At 51.3% G+C, this 10,465-nt stretch overlaps 2 protein-coding genes across 5 annotated transcripts in view; both read left to right on the forward strand.

Moving 5' to 3' along the window:
* Positions 1-3,681: 3,681 nt before the first annotated feature.
* On the forward strand, positions 3,682-8,577 carry Igfbp6 (insulin like growth factor binding protein 6). Its single transcript, XM_021217337.1, has 4 exons — positions 3,682-4,395; positions 6,908-7,041; positions 7,155-7,277; positions 8,242-8,577. The coding sequence occupies exons 1-4, from the start codon at positions 3,759-3,761 to the stop codon at positions 8,362-8,364; spliced, it is 1,017 nt and encodes a 338-aa protein (XP_021072996.1). The 5' UTR covers positions 3,682-3,758; the 3' UTR covers positions 8,365-8,577.
* A 343-nt stretch (positions 8,578-8,920) lies between these two features.
* The window catches only part of Soat2 (sterol O-acyltransferase 2), a 13,436-nt gene continuing 11,891 nt past the window's right edge, over positions 8,921-10,465 (forward strand). The window contains exons 1-4 of one of the 4 annotated variants that reach the window (XM_029548165.1): positions 8,921-8,961; positions 9,044-9,102; positions 9,274-9,773; positions 10,177-10,232. In XM_029548165.1, coding sequence (XP_029404025.1) covers positions 9,695-9,773; positions 10,177-10,232 — 135 coding nt within the window. In that variant the 5' untranslated portion in view covers positions 8,921-8,961; positions 9,044-9,102; positions 9,274-9,694. Of the gene's footprint in view, positions 9,774-10,176; positions 10,233-10,465 lie in introns of all 4 variants that reach the window. The other 3 variants (XM_029548163.1, XM_029548164.1, XM_021217151.2) reach the window with 3 other exon arrangements.

A 10,465-nucleotide genomic window follows, 5' to 3' on the forward strand; every position in this document is an offset into this window, starting at 1 on the left:
TCTGTGTAGCCCTGGCTGTCCTGGAACTCACTCTGCACACCAGGCTGGTCTCAAACTCAGAAATACACCTGCCTTTGCCTCCTAAATGCTGGGATTAAAGGCATGCACCAACACTGCATGGCAAAAACCCTGTTTTAAAAGGAAGTATAGAAGGAGGAGGAGGAGGAAGAGAAGAAGAGAAGGAAAAGAAGAGGAAGAGGAGGAGGAGGAGGAAGAGGTAGAAGAAGAAGAAGAAGAAGAAGAAGAAGAAGAAGAAGAAGAAGAAGAAGAAGAAGAAGAAGAAGAAGAGATTTAAAAGATACATTCAATATATAAAACAGCAAAAGGTGGCAGAATTCACGGGGCTGGAGAGATGGCTCAATGATTAAGAGCACTGACTGCTCTTCCAGAGGTCCTGAGTTCAATTCCCATCAACCATATGGTGGCTCACAACCATCTGTAATGGGAGCTGATGCCCTCTTCTGGTGTATCTGAAGACAGCTACAGTGTACTCACAGAAAATAAATGAATAAAATCTAAAAAAAAAAAAAAGAAAGAAAGAAAAAAAAAAGAAAGAAAGAAAGAAAAAAAGAGGTGGCAGAATCCAGAAAGGGTTTAGATCTCCCAAGAATCGAGCTCGGAAAGCCTGGGAACCTGGAAAGACATTACCTCTGAAAAAGCTACTATGCCTCACCTTCACTTGCCCTCACCTCAGATCAAGCACTAGGATGAGAAACTGTCAATGGTTCTGGGGAAGGTGACCTGACAGCTGGATCAGTGTGTAATTACAGGGCTCTATCCTTGGGAATGCCAAAAGCGGAGCTGAGCTCTATGGTGAGAAGGTATGTACAGAGTTCCTTTCAAAGGTTTTTGAGAAAGAGACCATTACTCAACTAGGACATCTCTTCAGCCCAATAGGTACAAAGGATGTGAAAGACCAGTGGGCCGAAAATAGGCTGGACATCCATCCGCTAGGGTTATCCCCACAGGCCTACTGCAGACCTGCATCCTCTCACAGGACCTCATTTCTGAGCTGTCCTGGACCAGGTATGCAGCCTTCCTGTGAACCTTTATTTTTTTTTTTTAATTTATTTATTATATGTAAGTACACTGCAGCTGTCTTCAGACACACCAGAGACACACCAGACACGCCAGATCTCACTACAGATGGTTGTGAACCACCATGTGGTTGCTGGGATTTGAACTCTGGATCTCTGGAAGAGCAGTCAGTGCTCTTAACCGCCAAGCCATCTCATCAGCCCTCTTGTGAACCTTAAAGCTGAAAATAACGCAGGCAGCCCTCTCCCTCTACCCTGAGTTACCAAAAGAAGCTCATGCCTGAGGCCTGAGGATGCCATGGGGACACGTGAGGTTCAAGCCTCAGCAATGAGTGTGGCCTGTGACACAAGGTCATACCAAGTTTATGAACAAACCTACATCATAGCCCAAGGCTAATCTACCAAAGCTTTGGCACCAGCCCCTCAGCAAAGGTGTTCATGAAAACTCCACACCCCAGCCCAAGGGCCTGCCACACCACGAGCTCCGTGCCTCTTCTCTGGGTACCAAGGCATCCCAAAAGAAAGAAAAGCAGAACCCAAGGACCTCTGTCTGCAAGGAGGCTTGCGCCCCGGCTGGGATGGCATGAATCTCTGGGCATTCAGAGTGGAAAGATGGGGAAAGAGAAAGTGTCTGCTGGTTGGTAAGTGCAGCCCTGCTTAGCCTGCAGGGACTGAGAGCTGGGGGTGGGAGGGTCGTGGTGGGTGCTAGGGGGTGGGCTAGCCTGCAGAGAGGGACAGAGAGAGCACTGGGGGAGTCTGGGGGGACAAGAACCACAGGGAGGGGACCTAGGGAGGAACATGAGAGAATAGTGGACGTTAGATATTAGCAAAGAGTTGGGATTTCTCTCAAAGGTGGAGTACAGCTTCTTCAAAAGACCCGCTGGGACCCCAACAAGGAGTCTCCTTCTTTCCATCTTCCCATTGTCTTTTCCATCATATTCAGAAGCAGCTAATGGGATGCTGGGATTCAGACCTGGGACAAGCAGCTGAGGTGCATATTTCCCTTACCAAAGTGGACCTGGCCTCTAGGTTCTTCCTCCCACCGTCCCTCAGTCCCTACCTGTGAGCAGGGCGCTGGCATACCCTGCCCTCTACTTGGAATTTTCCAACCCAGGGGCCGTGCTTCCTCTCCCTCAGTTCTGTCTCTCTGTGTGTCTCTGTCTCTTCTGTCTCGGCCTCTCTGTTTCTCTGCATCTCTTGCTTCTCTCCCTGCTCATGGCTTTCTCTCCTTTTCTTCCCCCTCCCGCCTGTTTCCTTCCGCTGGATGGCTGGATGACGTCACCCTCCTCTCCTGTGCGGTGGGTGAACTCTCCTGGGAGCTGCCCCCAGTACACCTGCTTTTATACTTTACTTTGTCTTGAATTGGTTCATTTCATCGCCAAGAATACTTATCACCTGAGTCCATAAAAAAAGACTCCAGCTAGATACGTGTGCAATGAAAAAAGTAAATAAATAGTAGGGATAAGGGCTTGGACGGGAACCACGCTCCTCACTCTGGGGTCAGAACATGGACAGGAGGCTCCAGGGCCTTGGTGGAAGATAACAGTCACCTTTTCCTGCCTGTTCAATCAGCATCCGTATCTCATGGCAACGGAGAAAACATCGCTTTCTAAACTCTGTTAAATCCTAAAATCTCAGAGAAGCCACTGGCGGTTTTTTTTTTTTAATTTTTTTATTATTATTATTATTTTTGTATCTGCTTAAAAGCTCAGGAAGCCGGTGCTGACATTCTTGCTTGGGGGCCCAGAATTTAAACTTAGTCACTGTCCGGAGCCCTTGTTTTAGGAAAGAATGAGATTGTTGTTGCGTAACTCAGAATTGAGCGGGCGGGGTGGTCCAACGTAGCAATCCCCACTTGTTTCTTGAGAGCCACAGGAGTGCTGAGGACCCGCCCACCCCTGCCTTGAGTGGGACTCTGCCTAGCGCTGAGCCGGCACAGCCTTTGGATGGGCAGAACAGGAGCAGCCAACTAGCGGAGGCAAATGCGCGATCTGGTACTGAAATTCTCCGACCAGTTCCTTCCCAAATCCCACGGGCACAGATCAGTCTGAGAACTCCAGAAGACCCAAAAAACTACTATAGAAAGGAGACAGGCTTTAGGAAAAGAGCAACGGAGAGACAAGCTAATCTGAAGCGCAGAGATGAGTGGGGCCTAGTCTGTGGCCAGACCACTGTCCCTAAATGCATCTAGAATGCAGCCCCCTACTTTTACCGCCCACCCCCAGCTCAGCTCCGGGGTCTCTGAGGGTTTCTACATTTACTCAAGGTGTATTTTTTCATAAAGCAGTCTTCATTCTACCCCCAGCAGCCCCGGCTTTTTCTATTATTGCCTCTAAGGCTAGGTCTTACGTTTTTATGGTTTTGTTTTTCACAGACACGGGCCAGGAGTCTTTATTTTACCTTCCCAGTTTGCTTTAGCAACTCAGTCTCCTCTCTCTGGGTCTGTTTCTTACCCTCCGTGGGAGCTTCTGCCTATATGCCTGGCATCGTTCCTAGCATTTATACACATCTTTTTCACGATGCGCCGTCCCCCCACCCCAACCTCCACCCCCATACTATCCCTTCTCGGGTCACCTTTATCACCGTCCCCCACCCCAATCTTCTCATGCTACCTACAGGTCCCTCATCTCCCTGTACATACGCTCATGCTAACTGGATTTCACGGTTCACCTTCTCCGTCCTCCCCTTTACTCCTCCCTACTCCACAATCCCTTTAGCCAGATGTACAGCTCCCAAATTCCGGGCGAGATTCCCAGGAACAAAAGCAAGAAGAAAAAAAAAAAAAAAATCAGAACAATTTGGGAAGTAAACAGCGGCGGAGAAGAAGAAGGGAGGGAAAAGCCCGGTGGACCCAGGTGGGTGGCCCTCCAGTCCACCCACTTAAGGGACTGCCTTCTTCCCCGCCCCCTTCACCTGGCTTTTAAGGGGCCCGGGCCCAAACCTCTGCTTCTTAAAGAGGAGCCTGCAGCAGCAGCTGCACTGGACTCTCTGGAAGGAGTGTACAGGACAAAAACTCTGACCATGACCTGGGACGGGCTGCCCACGCAGCCGCTGCTCATGCTGCTAATGCTGTTGTTCGCTGCGGGCTCAGGGTCCGCCTTAGCGGGGTGCCCCGGCTGCGGGCCGGGGGTGCAGACTGGCTGTCGCGGGGGCTGCGTGGAGGAGGAAGACGCGGGGTCGCCGGCAGACGGCTGTACAGAAGCCGGAGGCTGTCTCAGGAGAGAGGGACAACCGTGCGGGGTCTACAGCCCTAAGTGCGCCCCGGGACTGCAGTGCCAACCCCGAGAGAACGAAGAGGCACCTTTGAGAGCGCTGCTGATGGGCCAGGGCCGCTGTCAACGCGCCAGAGGGCCGTCGGGTGAGTTCATGTCTCTTCCCTCTTCCCACCTGCCCACCTGAGATAGTCTCTCTTGAAAGGAATCTGGACAGATGCAGGTGGGCAGCCTTTTCAAGCCTCTGGGACTGGCCCATTGGTTCCTCCTGGGCCTTGAGTGGAATGTGAGGTGGAAACATCAGGAGACAGCTATGAGGCTGCTTGGGGCTCCTTAGAATAAGCAAGAGAGATGTCTGAATTCTCCTCCGCTGCTCTCCCTTCCCCTTATCTATTTTCTCCTGAGGGAAAGAGGCCTATGTAGGTGGAGGATGGAGGGTTTGAGTTTCAGCTTTCCTCTGTACCCCGCAGGGTCAACGGCATGGCTTTCCAGGCTCACACTGGAGAGAGGACCTAGATTCCTTATGGAGGAAGAGGAAAGGGAACCCCAGACTCTAGTTCCACACACTAAGAAATGTGTCCTGCTCCTTCTTCAGTGCCACTGTGAAGGGACACCACAGGCAGTGGGCATCAGGGGCAGTGGGCACCGGGGTCGGTGAACACAGCGGGCAGCAGGCACCAGGGGCAGCAGGCACCGCGGGCGGTGGGCACGGGGGCAGTGGACACCACGGGCGGTGAGCAGGCCCTGGAGGGCTTGGGGAGGGCCAAAGGAGTGGGAAGAGAAGGAATCTGCCAAATCAGACTTAGGATTTAAACCTGGTAGGAATTGGATGCCCTCCAGCCCCACCCTATCCCAGGGATGAACACAGAAAACTGAGTCATTGGGTGGGTGGAACTAGAGTGAGTCAGCACCCCAAAGATGGGGGTGAAGAGCAATGGGAGATGGAAGATAGCAAGTCCCTGGTTTTTCCATAGAAAGGGAGGAAAAATGAATTTGGATCACTTGGCAGTGCAGGCCTGTCATTCCAGCGCTTAGGGGTGGAGGCGGGAAGGTCAGTCAGCATCAGCCTTGGCTACATAATCTCAGGCCAGCCTACACACACACACCAGCCTACACACAGAGGCACACACATGCACACATGAATATACACACAAGAATACATGCATGCATGCATGAACACACACATACATACATGCATGCACATGTGTATATGAGTTCCCCCCACATGTGCATTTGTACACACACACGCACATACATACACACACAGGGGCACACATAAGCACACACACATACAGGAGCACACTGGAGTGAGGGGTTGAAGCTCCAGTTTCTAGTGTCAGAGCCCAGGGTTCTAGGGCTCATCTGAGAAGGTGTGTTTTGGTTGGAGAAGGCAGTTTGAAGCATCATCCCACTTTGGCATTAAATGAAGGGGGGGGGGACTAAGGGACAAGGTCTGAGGATGATGTGGTACCCAGACAGACAACAGCATTGACACTGCAGAGGGAATGGAGTAGGAACATATGTGAGCTTATCTTTTGTCATGTTGCGTCAGCCCAGCCTTTCCCTAGCTATGGCTTACTTGCATTTTCCCAGGACCCCAGAAGTTCCTCAGAGCCAGGTGCACCCTGCAGGTTGGAAACCTTTTATTTCCTGCCCCTTCTGCAGCCTTCAATTCGTCCTGGTTAAGGGTTGAACCCAAGTGTTCCTAGACCACTAGGGGTGAGCTGAAACAAAAGGGAAGAGGTTCCCATGTAAGGCCCTCAAAGTTAACATCTCAGGGCTGGGAAGGGTGGACTGACTTACTGAGGGCTCACAACAGGGACAAACATTCCACTGGATCCTTACTGATACCCCCTACCCCCCACCACCACCACCTCACACACACTGTACAAATCCACTGATCTTTTGACCATTTTCCTGGGTTGGTGTGCCCTCTTCTGGCCTCTAGTGGAATAGGCAGGTCTTTTCAAAGGAAGCCTGAAGGTTGAAAATAGCCAACACTACTTTGTACTCATGGGATTTTGGGGAGGGTTGTGGGGGGGGGGGTGAGACCGAGACGTGTTCTCTGTGTAGTCCTGGCTATCCTGGGCTTTGTAGACCAGACTGGCATTAAACTCACAAGTCTGCCTCCTGAGTGCTGGGACAAAGGCATATGCCACTATCGCCCAGCTAGGAGTTTATTTTTATTTCACATGTGTGGGTGTTTTACCGGCAAGTATGTCTGTCTGTACGTGTATGTCTGTGTACCACATGATTACCAGAAATGGGATTGTATTTCCAGTAACTAGAGTTACAAACAGCTGCTATGAGACACCGTGAGGGAGCTGAGGAATCGAACTCTGTTCCCCTCAAAGAGTAGCCAGTGCTCTTAACTGCTGAGCCATCTTTTCAGCTCCTGTTGAATAGACTAGACTGGCCATGAACCTGTGGCAATTCTCCTACCTAGGCTTCCCAAATGCTGGGATTATAGGCACACACCACCATACCCAGCAGTATAGTTTGTTAGAGGAAGAAATTGCAGTTAGGGTAAAGCCAGGAGAGACTGAATCCTTCACTCCCTCTCACTTTTACTAGTAGAAGTAGACCTAGGTTCCTGGGCTGCTGGTCTCTGCTCTGACTGACCTCTGATTTCCCCTCCCATCCTTCCTGTGGCCACAGAGGAGACTACAAAGGAGAGCAAACCCCAAGGAGGTGCCTCCCGCTCACGTGATATGAGCCACAGAGACCGGCAGAAGAATCCACGGACCTCTGCTGCCCCTATAAGGCCCAATTCTGTTCAAGATAGTGAGATGGTGCGTGAAGGGGTGGAAGGGAAGACAGAGGGCTAGAGACTTCCACTGGATTTGAGGAAGTCTGGCTCCTAGAATCCTGAGTACCATCCTCATCCATCCCTGTCCTTCTCCAGGGCCCCTGCCGCAGACACTTGGATTCAGTACTGCAGCAGCTCCAGACTGAGGTCTTCCGAGGTGGAGCGCGTGGGCTCTATGTGCCAAACTGTGACCTCAGAGGCTTCTACCGAAAGCAGCAGGTGAGAAGACGCTGCCTCTCCTCTGTGCAAGCTCTCTGCGCGGCCGTGAGGAAGGGTACTTGATGCAATGCTGCATAAAGGATGCTGGCTCTGCTGGAGGATGTCTCCAAAAGCAACAGCCCGGTGGTGGAGAGAGGCAGGTGGATCTCTGTGAGTTCGAGGCCAGCCTAGTCTATGTAGTGAGTTCCAGGACAGCTACACAGAGAAACCCTGCCTGGAAAAATAAAAACCAACCAACTAAACAGCAACCAAAAAAAAAAAAAGGACACACACACACACACACACACAACTATTTCTTCCAATTTTAAGACCCACATAGACATGAAAAGCAGCATTAGGAAGATTGTAACTTCAAGACTTGCCTAGGCTTCAAGTGAAGGGCTGGTAGGAAGACAGAGGGCTGGAGATTTCCACAGGAGATCTTTCCATGGACTTGAGGAAGCCTGGACCAGGTAGGTGCCTAGAATTTTGAGTGAGTTCAAGTCCAGCCTGGGAAACTTCACGAGCCTCTGTCTCAAAACAAAAAGTAAAATGAAAAGAAGTTTATAGCTCGTTAGCAAAGCTCTGCTTAGCAGTACTGTGGGCTCAATCTCTAATGTGATCTGAAAGAAAAACAAAGGCCAACTATTGCGATGGGAGACTTAAAGTCTCTTCTAGGATAAGGCCTTGCGGTGGCCTCCTCAAATGGGAGCCCTGGGGAATCCTCCTCAAACGGGAGCCCTGGGGAATCATCTGAAGGCGTCTGAGCACCGGCTGGGGAGCCCTTTCTGCATTTTCTGACTCAGTAGGTCTGGGCTAGCCTGTGAACACAAGTTGCTAACATAAGTGATGTTGGGCTGTTGACTGAAACTGCATTTTGAAAGCTATTGCTCTGGCCTAGCAGAGTGGTAAAGGAACTAAGAACTCTCAGATGTTTTCCTGCTCAAAGCCTGGACCTCACCCTGACCTGCACCTCTCTCCCCAGTGTCGTTCCTCGCAGGGGAATCGCCGTGGTCCCTGCTGGTGTGTGGATCCGATGGGCCAGCCTTTGCCAGTGTCTCCAGATGGCCAAGGAAGTGCTCAGTGCTCTGCCAGGAGCAGTGGGTGAAGACCTGTGGGAGCCTCCGGGACGCCAGCAGGAGCACGGGGCTGTCCTTTGAGCTCTATGTGAAGTGACCCACTGACCCAAGGTGGAACCCAAGACCCACCTTCACGCCCCGCCCCATTGTCCCTGTCACCCTTGGGCCTTTACACAGCTAGTCAGAAAGATTGCTGTTGGCTTGTGTACTAATAAAACAGTATTGGGGGCGTCTCTGGCTTATGTCTCTGGTCTCTGTGTCTGTCTCGTTCAGCTCTGGAGCCTCATGCTCACTTTCTCCCATTGCTCATAGTGTTTCTACCTTCCCTGTAGAGCACAGTCAGTCTCTCCCGTTGCCCTTGGAATACAGTAGATGGCCACTGTCACAGGCCGCAAGCCAGCCTTTTAACCTCACCCAGATACCCACCAGGAGCTCCCTGGTGGGACTGACTGAGATCCTGGCCTCGGTCTGAGATCACAGTGATTACAACCTTGCTTCTATCACTGACCTTTGGACTGATGGAGGAGGAGGATTAATAGTTAATCCCCAGCAGGAATTTGCCAAAGTAGAACTCCCAGAGCCCTACTGTCTACCAGAAAGGAACGAATGTGCTCAGGCTCTCTATGGTATCCAGACGACCTTATTTGTGCTGGCAATCGCCCGGTGAGGTAGGGACATTTTGTCCCATAATTTTTTTTTTTTTTTCAGAAGAAGCTTAAAAAGTGTGGTCCACTTTCCTGAAGTTACATAGGTAGGAAGTGACACAGGTAGGCAAGGCAACCCCTGGCGCTATTTACTGTTGAATAAGTGCATGTCTGGCCTTTCTGCTTTTGTGGTAACCCAAGATGTAGGGGAGAGCTGACATTGAGGGGCCTCGACATCACACATGACACAAATAGAGCCCCTGACAAAATATTGTTGCACACACATCTCTACAGGCCTCATCGTGTGCCCTCAGAAAGATGACTACAAGGTACATGAAGATGTTTCTGGTCCCTCCCTGACCTTCAGTCTTGGTAGAGAGAGCCAGGAAGAGCCAAGCTATGTGATAAGCCTCGGGGAGGCAAAGTCCCCCTCACGACCCGATGCACAGACTCACTCCCGAAAGCGAAATAGCAATAGCGTGAAGCCGATCCTAGTGGTTGGGGTTAGCGAGCTGTGAACGCCACAGGCAGAGCCAGGGTATGAGAAACGCGGCCTGCAGATAACCTGTCTAACCCTCAGCGGGCTCCGGAAAGGACTTTAGTCCCTAGAGTTGTCAGATCTGAGTGGGACCGAGTTCCGAGTTCCGTAGGTAGAGAAAGAAAGGAAGGAAGAAGGCCGACCACAGCTGTGTGCTGTCCGCTCCGCACTGGCACCATGCAGCCAAAGGTGTCCCAGCTTCGGAGGAGAGACGGGCTGGGAGAAGAGCAGGAGAAGGGAGACCGTGGAGGTGAAGGTGAGCTGCCCTCCCATCCCCCAAGCTCCAGACGCTCAGGCAGGCCTGAGATGGGTGTGTGTGGCCCAGGAGAGCTGGCTGCTTAGGCCACTTCCTTTCCTCTTGCTGTTCTGGGAAGCCAGAGAAGGCAGTTTCTGCCCTCTTCCGGACTGGCAATGGAGAAAAGGGGTGTTCAGAGCGTAGCTTTTCCTTTATTAGGGGTGAATGGAGTACTTCCTTGTTTTGGGTCCCCTGTTTCCAGCAACTGAATTGCATCAGGCTCTTTCTCGCCAAGGGTTGCACTCACTGCACATGTCACTTCCCCGGTTAGTGGCTCTACCCACGATTCTAAATATTGACTGGGAACAGAGTCTGTGAACGCCTAACTCCTCCCTAGTGAGTCCCCTTTGATTCTTCCTCCTAGGGGACTCGAGGACGCACAGAACCCCAGACTTGGTGCAATGGACTCGGCATATGGAGGTGAGGGATCATAAAGGACAGGCTGGGGATGTAGCTCAGCTGGTAGAGTGCCAATCCACCTGATCTGCAGCGCCACATAAAACTGGCGTGATGGCATACAACTGTAATCCTAGCACTTGAGAAGTAGAGAAGGAAGATTCAGTTTGAAGTCACCCTTGGCCACACAATAACATCCGAGCCAGACTGGGCTAGAGAAGACCCTGTCTAAGAAATAAAAAGTAACCAAGGCAGTG

Source organism: Mus pahari, chromosome 17 (genome assembly GCF_900095145.1).
Source record: "Mus pahari chromosome 17, PAHARI_EIJ_v1.1, whole genome shotgun sequence".
NCBI classification, from domain to species: Eukaryota; Metazoa; Chordata; class Mammalia; order Rodentia; family Muridae; genus Mus; species Mus pahari.

Coding starts and splice junctions, on each gene's coding strand:
- Igfbp6 (XM_021217337.1), top strand. CDS start 3,759: ATGTACAGCTCCCAAATTCCGGGCGAGATTCCCAGGAACAAAAGCAAG. Junction 4,396..6,907: donor ACGCGCCAGAGGGCCGTCGG/GTGAGTTCATGT, acceptor CTGTGGCCACAG/AGGAGACTACAAAGGAGAGC. Junction 7,278..8,241: donor GCTTCTACCGAAAGCAGCAG/GTGAGAAGACGC, acceptor CTCTCTCCCCAG/TGTCGTTCCTCGCAGGGGAA.